Genomic DNA, 24,573 nt, shown 5'->3' on the forward strand with positions numbered 1-24,573 from the left:
TTGTAATTTTAATTGTGCTGTTTAAAGACAAGTGTTTTTTTTTTCCTTTTCTTCTTCCTCTATCCACTATGAAAGAGCAAATCACTAAGTGATAGTTTAGCTGCTCTAATAGCCATGTTGTAATATATGGTCCGTGATGTAAAACTGATTTTCGTAATTATTCTGATGTTTTCTGCTAGCTTTTCTTTCCAAAACCATCAATTCATTATAGGTGGAACAGCTGTCCCACAGATTAGTCAAGCAACAGCCTTAGTAAGTCAAATTCACAGCCAAAGTCCTAGACACCAGTGTCACCTTCACTGGGTATTCCTATCCCACCACGAGGTATACAGTTTGGAGGAAGTTGCCTTGAAATACTCTCATGACACCAGGTCCAACGCAGACAAGGAAATCTCCTATGCATCACCATCTACGGTCCTTCTGCTTCTTCACCATCTACCTGCCCCATCTGACCTCCCAACTATGACTGATGTTTTGAGAAGATTTGGAGTTCAGGTTGAGTTCTGGATGTAGGTTGCTCACTGAGCTGGAAGGTTTGTTTTCAGACATTTTATCACCATACTGAGTAACATCATCAGTGAGCCTCAGGGTGAAGCACTGGTGGCATGGCCCCTTTCTATTTATGGGTTTACGTTTCCTTGGGTTGGTGATGTAATTTCCTGCAATGACACCATTTCCTACCGGAAACCTCTTGACATCATGGTAGCCCACAAACCCAGCAACACACTAAAACAACAGCTAATGAACTTGAAAGACCACATACAGACAATAAGCAAAACGAATGTAATTTACATAATACCTTGCAAGAACTGGAACAAACACTACATTGAACAAACAGGCAGAAAACTAGCCACCAGGATCCATGAACATCAACTAGCCACAAAAAGACATGACCCACTTTCACTAGTATCCTTACATATGGATGAGGAAGTGAGAAAGTCTATAGCCTTAAAACCAGTCTTTAAACATTTAGACTCAAACATAATGATGAATTATAGAACACATTTGCTGCACTAGAAAATAGATAGGCAGGAAGGCTCAGAAAAACGGGGGGAACTCAAGGAATGCAGAGAATAGGTACATCTGTGCTCACCATGTGATAACAGGATGCTCTAAGGCAATTAAGAACATTTGACTTAGCATCGGTGAATCTGTGTGAACAGGATACCTAGTGATAATATTCACGGCCACTCCCTTGTGAAATTAATGACAGTGTTTAAGTCTGACCCTGAAACGAAACTCTGTACGATCAAAAGCCCTCAATTGACGGTCAGATCCTGTCAACTATAATGGATTCTTATTACCCTTTGCAAACGGGGCATACACAGAGAGAAAAACATCTTTGCTGTTACTAGACCCTGACTTGAGATTTCCAAAGGACACGAGAAAGAAACCATTTAGTGCTGAGGCTGCTGAAGCCAGTAGAAAATGAACTCTTAATGCTTACCTGCTATGGATTGAATTTAATTACATTTTGAGGACTTTATTATGATATTGAGTAGTCATTACCAGTTATTAAATACAAACTCTGTAAAAGGTAATATTGATGAAGCTTTAACTTGCTGTTCTTGCAGACCACTCTACAGGTCTTACAGACTGCCGCACTGTCAATTCTAACTAATCAGATCTTTTTTGAATTTGAATGACAACCCTGAAAAGAGAGCATGTTTAATTCAAAGACTAATGAATGAGTTTAAATGCAATCTTACAGTAACAGCGCAGCCTCAGGTACAGAATGATTCAGTGCTTAAAAAAAACAGGACTCTGCTCCTAGCTAAGAACTTATTCTAGGTCTAACATTGAAGAGATTCTGACACAATGTGTCAGGAAGCCATTTTGTGAGCAAGGAGGGGCAAACTTTTGCTAAGAAGCCCTTTTGTAAAATAATTGTATGTGACATGTGACCTGTGCAAAGTTACCTTATGAACTCTCCAATTAGCTCAGACTGCTACCTCTTTATGATAGGAGTTTATCTTGCTAGCAGACGTCCAACTTGGCTGGGTATGTTTTTCCCACCTGATCAATGGCTTAGGGCCTGTAGGAGTGATTAGTCAAGCGTACAAAGACCTGTCAATTAACGTTTCTTCCTTACGAATTATTGTCTTTCACTGTTATCTGTCTAATTAAGAACATGCAATGTTTTCGTAAACTTTTGTATAAAGGAAGCCACTTTGTATCAGAACAGCCGAGTTGACTGCTGAGCACCTGAAGAGCTGGTTCGCTACTCTCTTAGGTTATTAGAACCTATTTAGTTTAACGTATAGATATTAGTGTTATGTTGTAACAGTGATGCTACTGGTAAATAAAGGGGGTGACTAAAATTAAACTAATCTGTCTCTCAGATTGTTTTATTCCAGACTTCCAAAGAGTACAATCTCCTGGACGAACCAAGAGAGAGGTTTATAGGTCTGAGTCCATAAGGGATTCCCTGGGCCATCTCAAATCTGCACTTTAACAGAAGGACATCACTTTGACTGGGACAACACATCCATCCTAGGTCAAAGCAAACACAGAAGCGCATGAGAATTCCTAGAAGCATGGCATTCCAATTGGAACTTTATCAACAAACACTGACTTGAATCCTGTTTACCATCCCCTGAGGAAAAAAAAACAGGAAATGACATCACCAACTTCAGGAAACTTGGAACAAATAAATAGCAGACCGTACCACCAGTGCATCATCCAGAGGCTCACTGATGATGTTGCCCAATATGGTGACAAAACGTCTGAAAATGAATCTTCCAGTCAGCGAGCAAACCTATATCCTGATGACTTAATGCTCCTCAAGGTGAAGTACAACTTAGAGAGGTTGCACTTAGGATAGAAAGGGCACAGAATGTTCTCTAGATAGGGGATTGCAATGTCCATCAACAAACAGAAGGAGCATGCAATAGACAGTGCCGTCTTTCCCACAACCAAAGGATCATATCTTGGCTTTGTAGTCCTGTCACTTTCAATTGTAACACTTTTGGACAAATAAATAACTAACAGAAGGAAAAAGCTTCACAAATATCTCCATCCTCAATGATGGGGGAGCCTAAAAAAATCAGAGCAAGAAACAAGATTGATGCACTTACATCACAGTCTCTCCCAGATATCCCCAACATCACAGATTCCAGTCTTCAGTTAATTCAATTCACTCCATGTGATATCAAAAAACAGATGAACGCACTAGATCTTGCAAAGACTATGGGACTTGAAAATGTTCTGGTAATAGTATTGAAGTCATCCTCCAGAACTAGCCATGGCACTGACCAAGGAGTCCCAGCAAAACTGAAATCAATGGGAATCAAGAGGGACGTGTCAGCTGGTTTATCTCTGCACTGTACTAATTCTGTGATCCTGATAACACTACTGCAGTCTCTCAGGGTAGTGTCCTAATTGCAACATCTTCAACTGCTTCATCAATAATCTTCCTTCTGTTGTAAGTTCAGAATGTGGATGTTTGCTGATGACTGCACAACATTCAATGTCATTTGCAACTTCTCTACCGCAGCAGTCCATGTCCAAATGCAGCAAGACCTGGAAAACATCCGGGCTTGGGCTGACAAGTGCCAGGCACCTCCAACAAGAAAGAATCTAACCATTGCTTCCTTGCATTTCAATGACATCACCATTGTTGAATTGATCACTAACAACACGTCGGGGTTTCCATTGCCCAGAAAATTAAATGTAACAGACAATTTAATACACAAGAACCACAATGCCATTCTGGGCAAAGCTCGGTTAGCTTAGAAGTGAATACTCCAATGACATAGATCTAACAAAATTGTGTTGCACAAAGAGTCAATGTTGGCCTGGCTGCAATATCTTCCATTCTTCATTGTTCAATAATCTTTCTGTATTTACTACTGGATAAAACTGCAAGATGTTTAAGTGAAATAAATAAGACTTCCGTATTTTCCAACAAATTCATTTTCACTTTACAGCTTTAAGCAAGTTCCACCAGTTCCACATTGCTTCTATAGTTGGCACAGTCAGCATGTCTACCTTATGGAAAGTACCAAATGTTATGACTGTTCAACATCATTGACTCTGGAAATATCCACTTCTCTCAAGTGGGTTTCAGCAGCCAGATTTGGACAAATCAAGGCAGATTCCTCCAACCCAACCAGCAGGCAGCCCTGGATAGCCATCAGAAAGGCTTTTCTATCTACTGGAAATAAAGTTAATTGGGTAGATGGCAGCGCTATCTTAAGGACTTTAATTTGAAGCAGGTAGAGAAGGTCAAGTATGGACCTTCTGACCGAGGCTTAATTCCTGCGGTAGTGGGAATTAGGGATCTCTCCCTAATGCTAATTTGCCTGATTATTTGCCCTTCTTAGGGAGGATAAATGACCAGCATAAGGCTTAGTTTTTTTCACAGCAAGATAAACAGATCAAGCAATTATGTGTCTCCTCAACCAATCATGTTGAAGGACTATGAAAGAAACAGCACAAATACTGAAAAGGAAGTTAATTTTGAATTGGTGAATTCAATGTCTCATTGGGTATACAGGGAGAAATGTTAAGGGGAAAGAAAGATTAGATTAAGGTATAGCACAAGCTTTTTCTCCAAAAAATTTTAAAATCTCTAAGTATTGAAGTTGGTCAGAACAATATTCTACACTGGTAACTATTCATTTTCAGTGCCAGAGATTGGTGGAACAATTACATCTCTACTTTGTTAAAAGGCACTTAAAGCTGGAATGACAAGTCTGAAAATTTGTGGCCAGTTTTCAACCTGCCACATAAACACAGCAACTTCACTGTGCTTAATCATTTCAGTGGTAAGGCAAACAGCAAGATATGAATTTTATAGAGTTAACAGCAGAGCGGAGGAACATGGGCAGAAAATGTCTTGTTTCTTGATTTAACTTTCCATCTGTGGTTACTTGATGTTGCTGTGTCACTTGTGCATAAACAACAGTAAGCATCATTACTCACAATTATTTTCAGTTAAAATGTGGTTCATTCATTCTTTGAATAAAAGTCTGCAAGGGAAATAAATTCTTAGATGCTTCTTAAAATTCACCAGAATAAAATCTCTGTAGTTCACTCACATGTGCTGTAGGCAGGCTCACACTGCAGTGACATGATTTGGATTTTCTCTTCATCAATCTCAACATGTAAGTTTGAGAGATACTGCTTCACCTTCCGAGCCATCTGGGCATCCTCGTACAGCTTCTTGGCATTGAGCAGAGAGCTCCGGCGCACTCGCTTCTTGTGGCCCCCACCTTGCACGGAGTCTAGCATGTTGGAGTTTGTGCTGCCTTGACTTAATGACCTGCCCCCAGGGGAGAAAGACAAATCAAAGTACAGCCAAATGCAGGCACAGATTTAAAGAAGTAGTACATGCAGTGAATGAGTGGAGAAAGGGTGTTAGTTAATGGCAGCTGTTGTCACTTTATCAATATTTCATGCCCTCATTAATAATGGAGAGAGGAAAAATACAATAGGAATGTTGAGAATGAGATCAAAATCTTGATGGTCTTAAGACTTCAAGTAGAGCAAAATTCTGCCTAATCACAAGAAACAAGATTTACAAAGCTAGAACACTGAATGCTAATTAACAGGAGGCAAGCTTTTAGTTGCTAAACCAATTAGTACACAAACTGTGGTTAAATCAAGAATAATAATACATCCCCAAGGAAACTGACTGCCCTATTATGCATATTGGTTCACGCTAAGCTATAGATTTGAGCACATAATCTAAATTGAAACTTGAGAAGTTTTAACAATGTCATATTGCGAGTTCCCAGATTTTGTATTAGGTACGACAGAAATTATATTAAAAACTTTTTTTTAAAAAAGATGAATTCAACTTTCCTCCGCTTACACAATAAAAACAGAAATTATTCATTCATTAATTTGCCGTACTAGCCAAATTACAGGTTCATTTGCTAAAGACTGAGTCCTAAATGTATTTAGCATGGAAGGAGATCATTCAGTTCATCATGCCTATGTCAACAAAGAATTAGCCATTTAGCCAAATTTCACTTTCCAGCTCTTGGTTCATAAGCTTAGGTGTTACAACACAGCAAAGTACTTTGCTGAACCTCTGCTACTCATATCTTAACTTCCTCCAAATTTTACTGATCCATCATCTCTGTTCTTGCTGAACTTGACTGGTTCCAAATTCCAAGGTTCAATATTAGAATTCTCACTTGTGTTCTCAACTTTTTCAGTAACCTCAGTCCTTTCCATCTCTGTACCTCTACCAACTTGCCAATTCACCATTTTCTGTGTCTATCCAAACGTGGCCTCCTGCATACTCATTTTAATTGTTCCATCACTGGGAGGTGGTACTTTAGCTATTTATGCTCAAAGTTCCAGCATTCCCTCCCTCAACACTCTCTGTGTTACTTTAAAGAGGTTTCTGAAAAATCTCTCAGATCAAGCTTTTGGTTACCTGTGCTCTTTTCCTACTTTATAGTTTAGCTTTTAAATAGGAGACGTTAGGAATTGGTGGGGCAGTAATGAGCTAACATAGGCCATTATTTATTGATATCATTTTGTTAAGCATCTTACTTACACTATATAAAGATAAGCTAGTATTTTGGACTTTGTTATGTGTGAATTCTGTGTTAGATTTATCTGTACACTAATTGAAATTCAACTTCAAGAGTAAACCATTGTTCGTAATTCACTTTAGGATATCCTGGAAAAATCATAAATAAGAGTCCTTTTTTCTAGTACCGGTATTTAATCACAATCAAACGGACTCTTCTCTCAGAGAAGAAAATAAAGCATATATTGTAACCAAAGTGTGGAAGAAAAGTATTCTTTTGTATCCCTTCCCCCATTTTAGTTAAAAAATGTGTATGTTAAATGCCTCTCTTCAATGTAAATTTGAAGGGTATAGCACTTCAAATGCACATTCACACACCTTTTAAATACTGAGGGATTCTTCCTCCTCTACTCTTTCAGGCATTGAGGTGCACATCCTCAGCATTATGAGCAGAAAACAAACTTTTCAAAACTCCTCTAAAACTCCTAACTCTATCCCTAAATTGAGTCCCTCTGGTTATAGACCCATCAGGCAAGGTAAAAAAGTGTTTTTGGGTTCACTTTATTGACAACTGTCTCCTCAGTTTCCAAGAGACCAACAACCTAGTTTATCCAACCTTTCCTCAAAACTAAAGTTCTCCAGTGCAGGCAACATCATTACATATCTGTGTATTCTCGAGTGTAACCTTTCCTATAGCAAGCTGACCAGAACCCCGCATATTACTTCAACTGTGGCTGAACTAGTGTTTTATACAATTCCAGCATAACTTATCTGTGGTACATGTTTTCACGTTTAGTTCTCCTTCTAAGTTCTGGCTCAGTGTCCAGTTCCTCCCAATGACTGCCTACTGCCCCTGCAGCATCACACAGCTCTGTCCCTTGTCTGAGAATCTCATTAAAGCCTTGTCACCTTTAGATATAATAACTCAATGCACTCAAACGGCCCTTCAACACCACCCTCATAAACATCAGCCAATCCACAAATCTTCTATTTATATTTGAAATTACAGTTAAATTTCAAAACTAAAGTGATAAAGTTAAAGTTCCATCACTTTAACTTCTCACCTGCTGTTCCTCCCGCATACCTTATATTTAAATTCTTAGCTTGCACGGTTAAATCTCTCTATGCCCTATCCTACCCCAATCTCTTACAACCAATCATTCCAAATACAGTGCAAAATCATCCCCTCCGCACCCATTACCTCTCATTTCATCTGTAAACTCAAAGCCATATATAAATGCAAGCTCTCATTTATGTTGTTCAACTATTTATAAACAATTTCAACATATGACCTTGTCAATATGCTCCTTTATTTTAACACGAACTGGCTTTAAATAGCAATTTCAGATTGAAAACCAAGGCAGGGTAGCTAAGGTAAGAGGTGATATTAAAATAATTGGCTGGTGGTATGTAGAAAAGTTTTATTTTTACCTAACTGTGCTAGACCTAATCTGAAAATGCCAGATGCAAAGAGTGCCTGAAACTTGTAGGGCTCTAATTGTTCATCATGAATATTATTGAGAATAAAACACTTCCAAGACATCTACAACAAAACTCAGGGCAGCTTTAGAATTTTACAAATTTATTGTAAATAGCTCGTAAAGAAATGCATGCAATTTTCTGATGTATAACAACTTAACTTTTGCAAGGTTGAGAAATACATTCTGCAAACAGCAATATTGGACTAAAGGGACAGTGGATATTAGGTTACGTGAAGCATGCTGTTTTTAAGGTGCAGGCAGTTGTGAGGAGATACAGAGCTGTTATGTGCCAAGACCTCAGCACCTGTGCACAAATTACTTACCCCAAACTCCTCCATCTCTTCTTCCTGTAAGTGAGAGCCATGAACATTGAAGCATGTATTCAGAAAGAAAGGTGGAAAAGACAATGCAGTTCAGAAGATCATGAGGATAAGGGGTAGAATGTCATATAAAGTAACAGGGAGGGATATGAAAGTAGCATCACAAGTCACATTATCAAACCAAAAGGATCTGAAATTTGCATTAATGGTGTGGTCTTGTTTTTAAATGAACATCAAAAACTTACTGTCGATATGACATGGCATGTATCTGTGAGAAGTCATAAACCCTGTTTTGTTCAAAATAAAAAGCTGTGTTTTACGATTGCTTATTGGGAGATAATTAAAAAGAAAATCCTATATTGAGCCCTGAATGTTAAGCATAGCTTCACAAAAATCTTATGAACCGTCTATTTTCATAGCTTCTGAAAGAACACTGGAAGAAATAACACAGGATTAAGAAGGGATTGTAGACCACTTCAGATTCTGTTGATGCATTTTCTAGCCCCAAAATTGATTTTTATTTTCAGACTAATTTTCTAGCCCTCAAGTATAAAACTACTTCATTAAAGTGGAAGTACATTTCATTCATAAACACAAAATCTAAATATAATCAAAGAAGGGAGTAAATGTCCCATTTATGGTGCCTCTCATTTAGGCGCTTATAGTTTGGAACCACTGGTCACAAGCTATCAAGCATAGTTTATAGGATTCCCGACTCACTACATTCGGAGAAAAACATTCAGAAAGACTAGCCGATGCCTGTAGATAGTGCAGGAGTCCTCTGTGGCCATCCCCACCTCAAACAGATGTAACATGTTGGATAATGCTGGAGTGGTGTGATGGCTTCTTGGAGAAAGCATCAAGAACCAAGTTTGTGGCATCATGGTTGGCCCTGTTGCACACCAGTGGAGGAATAAGACTGGGAGAGCTTTAGCGATAGGGGTCTAGATTGTAAGGGGAACTAATGGGCGATTCTTTGGCAGCAAACAAGACTATCATTGCCTCCTTGATGCCAGGGTCAGGGTGTCTGAAGGGAGAGATTGAACAGCCAGCAGTCATGGTATACTTCAGTACCAGTGACATGGCAAAGAAATGAGGTTCTTCAACAGCAATTTAGATAGTAGACACCAAAATTGTTGGTGTAGTGGACAGTGAAGGAGATTATCTCAGAATACAATGGGACCTTGGTCAGATGGGCCAATGAGCCAAGGAGTTGCACATGGACCTAACCTAGATAAATGTGAGGTGCTACATTTTGGTAGGGTAAATCAGGGCAGGACTTATACATTTAATGGAAAGTTCCTGGGGAGTGTTGCTGAACAAAGAGACCTTGGAGTGCAGGTTCATAGTTCCTTGAAAGTGGAATCTCATATTGACAGGATAGTGAAGGCAGCTTTTGGTGCATTGAATATAGGAGGTGGGAGGTCATGTCGTGGCTGTACAGGACAATGGTTAGGCCACTTTTGGAATACTGTGTCCAATTTGGTCTCCCTGTTATAGGAGAGACATTGTGAACTTGAAAGGGTTCAGAAAAGATTTACAAGGATGTTGCTAGGGTTGGAGGTCTTAAGCTATTGGGAGAGGCTGGGGCTATTTCCCTGGAGTGTTGAAGGTCGAGGGGGTAACCAAATAAAAGTTTATAAAATCACGAGGAGCATGGATAGAGTGAATAGTGAAGGTCTTTTCCCCAGGATAGGGAAGTCCAAAACTAGAGGACATAGGTTTAAAGTGAGAGAGAAAGACTTAAAAGGAGCCTTACAGGCAACTTTTTCGTGCAGAGGATGGTGCATGTACAGAATGAGCTGCCAGAGGAAGTGGTGGAGGCTGGTACAATTACAACATTTAAAAGGCATCTCGATGGGTATATGAATAAGAAGCTTTCAGAGGGCTATGTTCCAAATGTTGGCAAATGGGACGAAATTAGTTTAGGATCTCTGGTCAATAAAGGCGAGTTGGGCTGAAGGGTCTTTTTCTGTGCTGTACACCTCCATGACTCTATTAAAGAGAAAGATTATGGTTGCAATATCCAAATTACTTCCAGTGCCACTACTAACTACTGAGTACAGGAATAGAAAGATTGGCCAGATGAACACGTGACTAAAGGGATAGTGTAGGATGGAGTGCTTTAGATGTTTGGATCAGTGTGGCAGCTTCTGGGGTAGGTAGGACTTGTAGAAGTTGCAAGTGTTGCCCAGAACCAGAATGGGTCCAGTATCCTTGTTGGGAGGTTTGTTGTGCTGTTTGAGAGGATTTAGAATAATTTGGCAGGAGAATGAGGCACAGAAGAGATACAAAGTCAGGAACAAGCTCCCATCAGATGTAGATGAAATGTTAGAACAGTCCAGTAGGCAGAGAAGACATGGGCAGGACAAGACATATGGAGGTCCATAAAACTAAACTGTATCTATTTCAATGCAAATAATTTGACTGGTAAGGCAGAAGAAGTTACAGCATTGATCAGCACATGGGAATGTGATATTGATCTAGTCACTAAGATATGGTTGAAGGATGGACAGGACTGACAGCTTAACATTCTAAAGTATAGTAGTTTCAGCTGTAATAGTGAAAGTGGGGCAGGGGTGGGATTAAGGGAGGTCGGGGGCATTGCATTTTTGATAAAGAAAACCATCACTGTGGTAATCAGGGAGGATGTCTTCAAATGAAGCCATGAGGATAGAGCTTAGAAATAAAAAAAAGGCAATTATTTTGCTGTGATTAAACTACAGGCCTACCAACACTCATACAGAGATAGCGCAGCACATATGTAGGCAAATCACAAGAAGGTGCAAGAGAAACAGGGTTACAGTTGTAGGGATTTCAACTTTGCTAACATTAACTGGGATTGCCCTAGTGTGAATGGAATGTTAAAGTATATCCAGGAGAGCTTGTTGTGCCAGTACACAGATAGTCTTACTGGAGATGGGGCAGTGAGAGACCTATCCTGAAGGACCACAGCCAGAACAGTGGCTGAAGTTTCAGTGGAGGAGCATTTTAGGAGTAGTGACAAAAACACTGGAAATTTCAAAGCCATTATGGAAAGGGATAAGGATATGCATGAGCTAAGTGTCTAATTTAGGGTAAGACCAATTTCAATATCATTAGACAGGATCTAGCAAACATTAACAGGGAGTAGTTATTTGCAGGTAAGTCTATATTTGGAAGTGGGATTTTATTTTTTTAAATAAGTAGTATTGTGAGAAGAGTTAGTGTGTTTCTATAAGAATGAAGGGTAAGGGCAGCAAGTTCAGGGAATTCTGGATGACAAGGGTTTGATAAAGAGAGAAGCATATACCAGGTACACAGCATTAAAAACAAGGGAGCCCCTTCAAAGTATAGAGAATGTCGAGGTTTGCTTAAAAAAGAAATAAGGAGGGCGAAGAGGGGCTGCAAATGTCTTTGGCAGACAGGATCAAGGAAAACCCAAAAGCTTTTTATAAATATATTAAGACTAAGGGGATTATTAAGGAAAAAGGGAGACCTATTAGAGACCTAAAGGGTATTCTGTGCATGGAGCCAGTCTTAAAAAATGAATGCTTCTCATCTGTACTAACAGAGGAGACTGTAGCCAGGAATTTCAGTTGTGATAGTAAAATTAATAAGGAAGTATTAGATGTTTTAGCAGACACAAAGGTCCCTAGGACCTGATGAAATATATTCCAAACTGCTATGAGAGGAGATTGCTGGAGCTCAGCCAGAGATATTTAATAGTTTACTGACCACAGATGAAATGCCAGATAACTGGAAGATAGCTAATGTGGTTCCTTTGTTCAAAAAAGGACAGCAGAAAAATTACAGATGGACAGGATTAATCTACACTTCGAAAGATAGGGATGGATCAGGGATAATCAGCACAGTTTTGTTAAAGAGAGATCCTGTCGGACTAATTCGAGTTTTTGAAAAGGTGATTAAATATATTGACGAGGGGAGTGCAAACTGAGGGTAAGGCCTTTGACAAGGTTCCACATGGAAGGCTGGTCCAAATGATAGCAGCCCATGGGATCCAAGGCAAGTTGGTAAACATGATCCAAAACTGACTAACAAATAGGAAGCAAAGGGTATTGCTGGAGGTATTTTTTATTGGAAGCAGCAAACAACAGGAAATGGTGCTGGGACTCTTGCTTTCTCTTGTGTACACTAATGATTTGGATGTGAATGTAGGAAGTACAATTACTAAGTTTGCAGATGAAAATAGATGTTCACATTGATAGCAAGGAAAATAGTCCCAACTGAAGTCTGATATTGATCAGCTGGCAAATAGGGCACAGCAATGACAAATGGGATTTAATCCTGATAAATGCTAGGTGATGCATTTTGAAAGCTCTAATAAGGAAAGGATCTACCATTCATTTTGTCTCTCACTAGGGAGAACTGAGGAACAAAGGGCCCATGGTTTGTCAGCTCACAGATCCCTGAAGGTATCAGGGCAGGCAGATAGGATGCTGGCCTTCATTAGCGGGGCATAGAATATAGGAGCAAGGAAGTAGCTGCAGCTTTATAAAATAATGGTTGGGCCATAAATAGAAGACTTTGTGCAGTTCTGGGCATCACACTTTCGGAAGGATGTGATTGCACTAGAGAGAGTGCAGAGGAAATACACCAGAATTTTGCCTGGGATGGGAACTCTCAATTATGAGGAGAGATCGAATAGGCTCAGGTTGTTTTCCTTCAAGCAGAGAGGCTGAGGGGCAATCTGATTGAGGCATACAAATTATGAGAGGCATAGATAGAATAGATCATGGCAATCTTTTCCTCTGTGGTATACATGTCGAAAAGTCAAGAGTATGGTGCTGGAAAAGCACAGCAGGTCAGGCAGCATCTGAGGAGCAGGAGAATCGACATCTCGGGCAGGAGCCCTTCATCAGGAAGGGTTTATGCCAGAAATGTTGATTCTCCTGCTCCTCAGATGCTGCCTGACCTGCTGTGCTTTTCCAGCACCACACTCTATATTCTGATCTCCAGCATCTGCAGTTCTCACTTTCTGTACACCTATCTAAAACCAGAGGGCATAAACTTAAGGTGAGGAGTGAGTGGTTAGGAGATCTGAGAAACTTTTTTTTTCTATCCAGAAAGTCGTAGAAATATGGAATGTGCAGCCTGAGAGGGTGATGAAGACAGGTACTCTGGCAACATTTAAGAACCATCTGGATGAGCACTTATGGACCAAGTGCAGGTAAATGGGATTAGTGTTTAGAGGAGCCTTGACTATCCAAAATTCAATTTTCCAAATTTTGGATTATCCAGCAAGATTGCAAGGTCTCGATGCTTAGCTAAACTATGTCATTTGGCATTCGATTAACCTAACAAAATACTTCCCGCCCGTGTCCTTTGGATAATCAAGGTTCTTCTATACTTTACGTATGTTGGTCAGCATAGACGTGGTGGACCGAAGGGCCTGTTTCTATGATGTATGGACTCTATGACCCTTCTCTTTTTATATCATAAATTCAGATAACAGATTTTGAATACTGAATGGCCACCTATAGTACGAAATGAGAAAGAACCTTGAAATGTCACCTGGGTGGGATGATAGTAGCCCCAAATATCTAGAGTTCTCCCAGATTCTTGCTGAAACTCTAAAGGTAGACCAACAGAACCCTGCCAATAATTGAGGAACGCTGGTTCCTCAGACAGCAACCCAGAGTTTTTGAAGCAAAATATATACTCTCAAATGCTTCTAATGAGTACTTTTGAAACAAACTTTAAAAAAAAACTCAAAAATAGAAGCACATCTCCTTTCAAACTGAAGATGAGAAATGTGGTATGTTAAACGTTTTTGAAGTTGAACCATTTTTCAAACAGTTGGTTCAGGAAAAAAAAAACATCTTTGCTGGATGAGATTGCAAAGGAAGTGAGAGTCAGCTTTCAGTTGTGACAAGAAAGTAAGATTACAAGAGTGCCAAATCTTCTGCTTATTTGATTAAGTGCAGATGTTGTGCTAAATAAGCTTGCCTACTTCAACTTGACTCAGAAAGGACAGGTGTTGAAGGTCATATAAAGTTTGCATCATCTGTGACAGTTCACACATTTCACATGCTAATTTTCAATGTATGTGTTTTAAGAAAGTGGGTATTTTGCATGCAGTGGGCAGGGGGAAGCACCTTTACACAAAATTAAGAGAATCTGATGGACATCCCATACCCAATTTGTTCGCCATGTTGATGCTGCCTGACCTACTTAAATGTTTCTAGCATTTCCTGCTCTTGTCTCAGAACTTCATGGCCTCTGTTTTGTATTATTAGTGGAATGGGACAATGTTTAATGGATTTTAGGATTATTCCCAGATTCATTTTAGGATATAGCGATTTTTTTTTCTTTCACAGCGTGTGATGACATTGTAACGAGGCATCAGTGGAGACCTCTGACTTAATTACTCTCTACACTGATTAAATCTCTATTGCAGTCAAACCAATTCTCCTACCATATCAGACTTTAACTCCTCACCAGCATTCTGTATTAACATAGAACTCTACTAGCACTCAACTAATTCATCATATACTCAAAACGTTAGAGAGGAAATAGAGTTTGGAAAGATTCTATACCTTCAGTCAAGGAAGGAAGGAATATTGATAAGAAAACAAACACAAGGACACACAAAGAATGAAAATGGCAATGTTCATCTTATTCCATACTTCGGTCATGGTTGGGGATATAGGAGAAGTCCCTTTATAGGTGGATTTGGAAACAGCATCTCAAACTGATAAAAAAATACCTTGCCTCCACTGCCAGAGTAATTCCATCAACAGGATGGGGAAAAAAAATAGCAAAATCAATAAAAGAGCAAGGAGGTCACAACCAACCAATTGTCTTTCTCTAAAGACTTCATACTTGCATAAGTGTTCTAGTTTCACAAAAAATTATTGTTAGAAACAACAGATATATAAAATTGCATTGTTCTACTTAAATTGGATAAACCATGATGCAAAAATGGAGGATACAATTGTTCTGATTCTGTTCGCCGAGCTGGGAATTTGTGTTGCAGACATTTCACCCCCTGTCTAGGTGACATCCTCAGTGCTTGGGAGCCTCCTGTGAAGCGCTTCTGTGATCTTTCCTCCGGCATTTGTAGTGGTTTGAATCTGCCGCTTCCTGTTGTCAGTTCCAGCTGTCCGTTGCAGAGGCCAGTATATTGGATCCAGGTCGATGTGCTTTTTGATTGAATCTGTGGCCACACACGCAGATGACAAACAACATGAATTTTACTGGGACAACACTACTGTTATAGGACAAGCCAAACAGAGAACAGCCAGGGAATTACTAGAGGCATGGCACTCATCCACAAATTCAATCAATAAGTACATCGACCTGGACCCAATATACCGGCCACTGCAACAGACAGATGGAACTGACAACCGGAAGCAGCAGATTCAAACCACTACAAATGCTGGAGGAAAGATCACAGAAGCGCTTCACAGGAGGCTCCCAAGCACTGAGGATGTCACCTAGACAGGGGACGAAACGCCTGCAACACAAATTCCCAGCTCGGCGAACAGAACCACAACAATGAGCACCAGCTACAAATCTTTTCACAAACTTTGAACAGTTGTTCTGAACTGAGAAAATTTGTTAGCTACTTTTCTGTAAAGCACCAGAACAGAGGTTCTCCTACTGTGACTTGCTTCATAATGCACAGTATTACTGGATTGTTTTACCTATTTTTCTCATAGATTTCTATTATTTAATTGACCTAAAATTGCTTAGTTCAGAGTGCTTGATCAGTAAATATGAAATAAAGCATAGCAGGATAGAAAGACGTTATTGCTCATTTTCTTTTTCTCTGTCAGGCTTTGAAATTGGAGATGCTGTCTCTCAGGCTTTGTTAATTAGCAAGCTCTTTAGAGCACTGCTCACTGCAGCGAATATTGTTAGACCTGATTCCTGTTTATTTTCTCTGATCTTATGTGGTGCCTAGCCCTTGAACAAATTTGCCATTAATTAAAAGTAATTTTTAAAATTCTTATTAATTGCTAAGACCACCTGACATTTAAAATCTGAATGAATCAGCCCAAATACTTGAGTTATCAAATTCAAAGAAGTAACAGCAGGTTGCCTCTGTGGGATGAAACAACATAATTCATGCTCTGTGAATTTACTGTCTAACCAAGTAAACAATCCACAAACATTTCCATTGTTAACAATGGAATTTCACCTAATTTACATATTGGGAGGTTTCACCGGTTTCTATTCCAATCTCCTTAAATCAAGGCTGTTGCTGGCTTCTGGCTCAGAAAATTAGCTAAACTGCCATAGTTTAGGGAGGATGCCATTTTTCTGGGTTGAGTTCAGATAATTAGTGTATGCTACATGGGCTCTCAGTCAAGCCCAATCCTGCTCTTAATTACGTCCAGAAGCTTCCATGTGCAGTGCGCAGTTCATTGCAACCGGAGCTGGATACTGCACACTCAGTAACACATACTCTTCTTAGCAGCAGTTTGATTTCAAATGTAAGCATGGTGTAAACATGGAATTAATAATTTGTTGGCATTATATGAGCAAAAAGGGGAAAATCTGTGCATCAAACTGACATTGAAATGACAAAAAAAGTCTATTGGCAAAGCATATTGTAACCAGCACAAAAATACATCATTCTTAAATACAAAAGCTAACTTTTATAGGTCCTAACACTGTTTTTACTTGGTCTGGTCTAAAAGCGACTCCAGACCCAAAGAAATGTGGTTGACTTTTAACTCCCCTCTGAAATAGTCTCAAAAACCACTCAATTCAAGGGCAATTAGGTTGGGTAACAAATGAGTACTAAACATAAACAGATCACTTAAATGCATTCAAAAAATTTTGCACCAGCTATAGGAAAATGCAAATAAAAACATGATGTTAACATAAAATATGCATCTTCCACATTTCAGCAAAATACAATTGTCATAACAAAGACAGTTATGCATGAATGATGCCACATTTCTTGACGATTACTAACCTATTTCTGAACATGACAGCAGGATCCATGTTTACAGAAGTCATACGGACAACGTGTCGAATTTCCTTGGCAATCATCCGTAGTTTTTCAAAGTTTGCTAAACCTTCAACTTTGGAATCATTTCCTTATAAAGTAACAGAGTGAGAAATTATGTTGTATTCAAAGGTAGAGTTTTTAATTTTACTCAGAATACATAAAATACAGCAGTTGTCAAAAATAAGTGCTGTCATTGTTGAATGTGACAATAATTCAAATACATTATATTGCACTACTGTATTAAGGAGACATAACATGTCAGCTTTGGTCACTGCTGCTATATTTCCATGGTGACATTTTTTATCAGGCTTCAGGTAAAAATGCACCCAATAAATCAAAGAGCGGTTTCTAAAAACCATGGAAATATGGTCAGCATCTGTCACCAGAACAAGGCAATCAAAAAATTTACATCATTGGCTGCAACTGACAGTCAGCAAAACATATTTGCCATTAACTCCAGTTTTAATGCACAAGTATATTTTTTAGAGTACAGGGTCAACACTATTAAAAGAGTTGGCAATTCTCATAGTTACATATGTGAATGTCTTAAGAGATGATATTGTTGGAATCCAGTTAACAAAGAGAATGCTGGAAAAACTCAGCAGGTTAAACCTTTCAAACCTGGTGTAATGCTTCTTCAGAAGTGATTTTGAAGGACAAAACCTATTCTGATGAACAAAATCTATTTTGAACCAAGTTCCAAAGGTTTTTGAGTCAACTATAGTCTGTTTGGGTCTGTCAGGCCCCAAGGAAAACAAATTCATGGACACAAATATGAAGTTTCTTTTCAACGGGCCGGAATGGACTTGTGCATACCAAGTTTGGCCCTTTGGGGAAAACAAACTTCACATTTAGGTCCAAGCAGGTCTGTTCGCATCAAACAAAGTATTTTTCTAAAGGACCTGTATGCAGTGTTGCAATAGATCTGTTTGGGTTCGCTGCTGACAAGACCTAAATTTGTTTTTAGGTCTTTTCGGTTTTCAGAGTTAACGGATAGATAATATTGTGATGATTAGTTTAAACTTTACCCTATTTTTTAAGTCAAAGTCTGTTAAGCTAACACAAATAAAAGCTTGCCAACAACTGCTCAGTTTGCTTAAAAATGGAACCTATTTTGATGCATGTAATTATCAAAAGGCTGTTCAACATAAATAAATATGCCTGCCCACTCTGTTATTTTTGCCAACTGTTAAGTTCAATTACTAATCTAGTGTTTTCTTCACCACATAAAGCAACACAGCGGCAAGATAAATACTCGAGTAGTCGTCTTGTTGTTACCTGAAGAATAATGGGAACTCCAAACAATGACCACCAAGATACAACTGCAAGAGTTGAACACTTAATAAACAGTGACTGTGTTCTCTTAATTATTTGCATGAGCAGCTTCTACTTTAATAATTGAATACCTTCGTGCAGGAAAGTGAGATCTTTTTTGACCACTGGGAATAGTGGAATGATGGGTGGCTGCAGACTCTGGCTACTGAGAACGTTTCTATATTTTGCCATGTTCCTTGAAGGGTCAAAGAGATCTTGAAGGTCTCGAAGTAACTTCTCATATTTGCTTGGCAGTTTTTCCCAAGTGCTTCTCAGACGTGCAACCGGTGCAAGATTTAGCCCACTGAAACAGAGAAAGCTTTCAATGTAATATTTGAATTGCTTATATCGAACAATAATCACATTTTGTGAATACTGTAAATTCCAATAAGTGTACATTTAATGTTAATTATATTGCTGAAAGGTTTTGACTTACTTTTATTACACAGTATTTGCAATATAGATAAGCGACCTTTAGCTCACAATCTTTCCTTGCACATAAGCCCGTCTTCATCTAATTTCATCAATTTATTCTTCTGCACCATTCTTCCTCATGTATTTGTCTAGGTTTGTTTTAAATGCATCCTGCTAATCACTTCAACTATGCCTACTGATAGAGAATTCCACTTTCTAATCAATCTCTGAAAAAAGACATTTCTCCTGAAATCCAATGGATCTTTTAGTAATGGTCATACATGTTTATCTTCTGGTTTCTCAGAGTCAAAGAGATGTACAGCATGGAAACAGACCTTTCGGTCCAACCCGTTCATGCTGACCAGATATCCCAACCCAATCTAGTCCCACCTGCCAGCACCTGACCCATATCCCTCCAAACCCTTCCTATTCACCTACCCATTCAAATGCCTTTTAAATGTTGCAATTGTATCGGCCTCCACCATTTCCTCTGGCAGCTCATTCCATACATGTACCACACTCTGCTTGAAAAAGTTGCCCCTTAGGTCTCTTTTATATATTTCCCCTGTCACCCTTAACCTATACTGTCTAGTTCTGGACTCCCCCAACCCCAGGAAAAAGACTTTGTCTGTCTATTTAACATATCCATGTCCTTCACAATTTTGTAAACCTCTATAAGGTCACCCCTCAGCCTCCAACGCTCCAGGGAAAACAGTCCCAGCCTGTTCAGCCTCTCCCAGTAGCTTAAATCCTCCAACCCTGGCAACATCCTTGTAAAGCTTTTCTGAACCCCTTTCAAGTTTCACAACATCTTTCCGATAGGAAGGAGACTAGAAATGCACACAATATCCAACAGTGGCCTAACCAATGTCCTGTACAGTCACAACATGACCTCCCAACCCCTGTACTCATTACTCTGACCAATAAAGGGAAGCATAACAAACGCCTTCTTCGCGATATATTCTACCTGCTACTCCACTTTCAAGGAGCTATGAACCTGCACTCCAATGTCTCTTTGTTCAGCAAACTCCCTAGGACCTTACCATTAAGTGTATAAGTCCTGCTAAGATTTGCTTTCCCAAAATGCAGCATGGCGCATTTATCGGAATTAAACTCTATCTGCCACTTCTCAGCCCAATGGCACATCTGATCAAGATCCCATTGTAATCCGAGTTAACCTTCTTCGCTGTCCACTACACCTTCAATTTTGGTGTCATCTGCAAACTTACTAACTGTATCTCTTATGCTCGCATCCAAATCATTTACGTAAATGACAAAAAGTAGAGGACCCAGCACCGATCCTTGTGGCACTCCACTGGTCACAGGTCTCCAGTCTGAAAAGCAACCCTCCACCACCACTCTCTGTCTTCTACCTTTGAGCCAGTTCTGCATCCAAATGGCTAGTTCTCCCTGTATTCTGAGAGATCTAACCTTGCTAACCAATCTCCCGTGGGGAACCTTGTCGAACGCCTTATTGAAGTCTATATAGATCACATCTACTGTTCTGCCCTCATCAATCCTCTTTGTTACTTTTTCAAAAAAACTCAATCAAGCTTGTGAGACATGATTTTCCATGCACAAAACCATGTTGACTATCCCTAACCAGTCCTTGCCTTTCCAAATACATGTACATCCTGTCCCTCAGGATTCCCTCCAACAACTTGCCCACCACCGACGTCAGGCTCACTGGTCTATAGTTCCCTGGCTTGTCCTTACCACCCTTCTTTAACAGTGGCACCACGTTAGCCAACCTGCAGTCTTCTGACACTTCACCTGTGACTATCGATGATACAAATATCTCAACAAGAGGCGCAGCAATCACTTCTCTCGCTTCCCACAGAGTTCTCGCGTACACCTGATCAGGTCCTGGGGATTTATCCACTTTTATGCGTTTCAAGACATCCAGCACTTCCTCCTCTATAACATGGACAGTTTGCAAGATGTCACCATCTATTTCCCTACATTCTATACCTTCCATATCCTTTTCCACAGTAAATACTGATGCAAAATACTTGTTTAGTATCTCCCCCACTTTCTGCGGCTCCACACAAAGGCAGTTTTCCTGATCTTTGAGGGGCCCTATTCTCTCCCTAGTTACCCCTTTGTCCTTAAAGTATTTGTAAAAACTCTTTGGATTCTCCTTAATTCTATTTGCCAAAGCTATCTCATGTCCCCTTTTTGCCCTCTTCATTTCCCTCTTAAGTAGACTCCTACTGCCTTGATACTCTTCTGAGAATTCACTCGATCTATCCTGTCTGTACCTGACATATGCTTCCTTCTTTTTCTTAACCAAACCCTCAATCTCTTTAGTCATCCAGCGTTCCCTGTATTTACCAGCCTTTCCTTTCACCCTAACAGGAATATACTTTCTCTGGATTCTCATTATTTCTTTTCTGAAGGCTTCCCATTTTCTAGCCGTCCCTTTACCTGCAAACATCTGCCCCCAATCAGCTTTTGATGGTTCTTGCCTAATACCATCTAAATTGACCTTTCTCCAATTTAGAACGTTTAGATCTGGTCTATTCTTTTCCATCACTATTTTAAATCTAATAGAATTATGGTCACTGGCTCCAAAGTGCTCCCCCACTGACACCTCAGTCACCTGCCCTGCCTTATTTCCCAAGAGTAGGTCAGGTTTTGCACCTTCTCTAGTAGGTACATCTACATACTGAATCAGAAAATTTTCTTGCACACATTTAACAAATTCTTCTCCATCTAAACCCTTAACACTATGGCAGTCCCAGTCTATGTTTGGAAAGTTAAAACCTCCGACCATAACCTCATTATTCTTACAGATAGCTGAGATCTCCTTACAAGTATGTTTCTCAATTTCCCTTTGACTACACTCCCAATAACTCTTGTAGGACTTTCAGGGCTCACCAGCAAGCAAAAACATCTACACTGTTTACACTAATAAATCCTTTCATAGTTTTAAAAGTCTCAGTAAGACTTCCCAAATTATTTTTCTCTAGTGCCTCTATAGTATACTATGGAGACCAATACTTAGGTATAAAATAGTTTGGTTAGACTACAAGCTTAAGTTAACCTCTTAGCTTTTCAATTTATTCCTATTGAAAAAAACCCCAATACCTCGTTATATTTTGTTGGTCTTATTAACATAATCTTAATGACTTGTGAATATGCACCCCACATCCTTCTGCTCCCCCACAATAATGAGACATTTATTTTCCAAGGAATAACTTTCTTACCAAGGTGCCCACCTAATACTTATGTATTCTGAATTTTACTTGCCCCTTTTGCAAATGTAGTATCATTCTTAATTTTATTGCAATTTTTCTTTATATTAATTGCACCCCTCCAATCTAGAAGTGTCCACATTTATTAAATCTATACTTCGGATTCCAGAGTTCAAATTGAAATCATTTACATAAATAAAGAACAGTGGCCCTAACACCAAACTTTGTGGAACAGAACTTCCTACCTTTTGTCAGTATGCCTAACAATAAATATTATGGTACTCTTAACTAGCCTCAACCTAGATATTTGTCAATCAATCACTGTTGAATTTGAGCACCTATTACTGACCACTAGTTGTCCTGATGTGTCTGATTTGCTAGGCCTTGACAAAAGGAATAAAGGAGTTATGGGAGGCAATGGCTTAGTAGTATTATCACTGGACTGTTAATCCAGTGACCCAGATAGTGTTCTAGTGACCCAGGTTCGAATCCCACCACGGCAGATGGTGGAATTTGAACTTAAAAAAAAGAAATGTGGAAGAGTCTAATGATGACCATGAATCCATATTCTCCTTTAGGGAAGGAAATATTCCATCCTTCCTGGATCTGGTCCACATGTGACTCTAGACCCACATCAATGTGGTTGACTCTTAACTGCCCTCTGGACAATTAGAGATGAGCAATGAATGCTGCCACGCCAGTGATGCCTTCATCCCGTGAATGAATTTTACAAATTAACAGGTGTTATCAGAATGCTCTGGCCATTAGATAGGCTAAGAAGGTAGGTATCCTTCCCTAAAGGCAAAGTGGTTACTAAAGAATATTGGTGAACCAGTTGAGTTTTTACTTCTATCTCCAGGCCTTCGCTATTTCTGGACTCAGCAAAACTTGCTGCATCCTTCATAAACTTGAGCTCTTAGGAATCTCTGCTGCCTGTGTCCTCACTCACAAAAAGACACGTTCACCAATTGCACTAGCCTACACTGACTCAATTTTAAAATTCTCATAATTATTGTTGAATCATTCCACAGTTGCCAGAAGTGCCTTCAGCTGCCTAGATACTCAACCCTAAACATTTGTTCCTGAACATCCACACCTCACTTTCTCTCTTTTCTCTTTTAAAATGCTCCTTAAAATCTGCACGAGGTCAAACCTCATGTTTTAATATCCACTTATGTAAGCCAGTGTTAATTTCTGTTCAATGACTCGGCTTAAAAATAAGTTAAAGATGACTTGTTAAAGATAAAAACCGAAAGAACTGCAGATGCTGTAAAACAGGGACAAAAAGAGCAGTTGCTGGAAAAGCTCAACAGGTCTGACAGACCTGTGCAAAAATATCAGAGTTAACAGTTCGGGTCTGGTAACCAAACCTAAAAGTTTATAACTGATTTTTCTCCATAGATACTGCCAGGCCTGTTGAGCTTTTATAGCAACTTCTCTTTTTGAATGTTAAAGATAAAATGCAAGTTCAATAAAAGCAAAATACTGTGAAGCTGGAAATATGAAACAAATGCAAAGAATGCTGGAGAAGCTGAGTAGTTCTGGCAAGATCTGTGGAGCAGGAATCATAGTTAACTTTTTGAGACTGGTATGATTCTTCTTCAGAATTTCTCTCTCCAAGACAGTGCCAGATGCAAGTTCAAATTGTTTGGTCGCAATTAAATATCATGGCCACTTATCGCCAAACAAAGAGTGGATTTTTCTTTAGATTTCAGTTCAAGCTATTGAGTTCAAGCTTTCATTAGGGGATTTAAACTCATGTTCTTTGGACAATTAGCATAAATACAGCACTGAACCAATGATCTGTTCTAAAGCTTTGCTTCAACAACAAAGTTAAACAGAAACGGAAACAAATACTTCTCAAAATGACTGTCAATCTCGGTATGTGTAACAAAGAGACAACCTTTTTTAAATACAAGAAAGAGTTTACTGTTAGTATAGCAGAAGAGGAACAGACACCACTCATAAGTATCTAGAAACTTAAGTCAGAACTCAACCCTAATAAAGTAACAAAAAATTACCGTTAAGAGTTCATTATTTATTAATTGTACTGAGCCTAACAGAGAGCATCAATGCTTCTTACACATTTTATTTCTCCATTAAAACGGACATAATTGGCAGCTGGTAAGCCAGTTATAAACATCAATACCCTTATTTTTTACAACAAAATCTTTTTAAAGCCAGCTCAGAAATTGAAATTTATAAAAATTCTTTTTTAAAATGATGACATCACAGTTAAGTTCAGTCATGCTTTTATTAGTACTTTCACAATAGTCCAGATAATGCAATTGTTAAACTGCACACAGTACTCCAAATGTGGTCTGAACAGAGTCTTATAGAGTCTCAGAGGTACAGCCCTGTTTTAACATTCAAGTCCTCTCAAAATAAATGA

The 24,573-nt window shown here is 39.2% G+C and overlaps 1 protein-coding gene across 7 annotated transcripts in view; it reads right to left on the reverse strand.

Moving 5' to 3' along the window:
* Positions 1 to 24,573, reverse strand: part of LOC132823438 (rap guanine nucleotide exchange factor 6-like) — a 397,644-nt gene that overhangs the window by 29,354 nt on the left and 343,717 nt on the right. For 6 of the 7 annotated variants that reach the window (XM_060837289.1, XM_060837288.1, XM_060837291.1 and 3 more), the window contains 4 exons: positions 18,663 to 18,874; positions 17,221 to 17,344; positions 8,295 to 8,318; positions 5,043 to 5,266 (listed from right to left, as the gene is read on the reverse strand). In XM_060837289.1, the coding sequence (XP_060693272.1) occupies positions 5,043 to 5,266; positions 8,295 to 8,318; positions 17,221 to 17,344; positions 18,663 to 18,874 (584 nt within the window). The remainder of the gene's footprint in view (positions 1 to 5,042; positions 5,267 to 8,294; positions 8,319 to 17,220; positions 17,345 to 18,662; positions 18,875 to 24,573) is intronic. The other variant, XM_060837290.1, reaches the window with a different exon arrangement.

The sequence above is a fragment of the Hemiscyllium ocellatum genome, chromosome 16 (genome assembly GCF_020745735.1).
Source record: "Hemiscyllium ocellatum isolate sHemOce1 chromosome 16, sHemOce1.pat.X.cur, whole genome shotgun sequence".
NCBI classification, from domain to species: Eukaryota; Metazoa; Chordata; class Chondrichthyes; order Orectolobiformes; family Hemiscylliidae; genus Hemiscyllium; species Hemiscyllium ocellatum.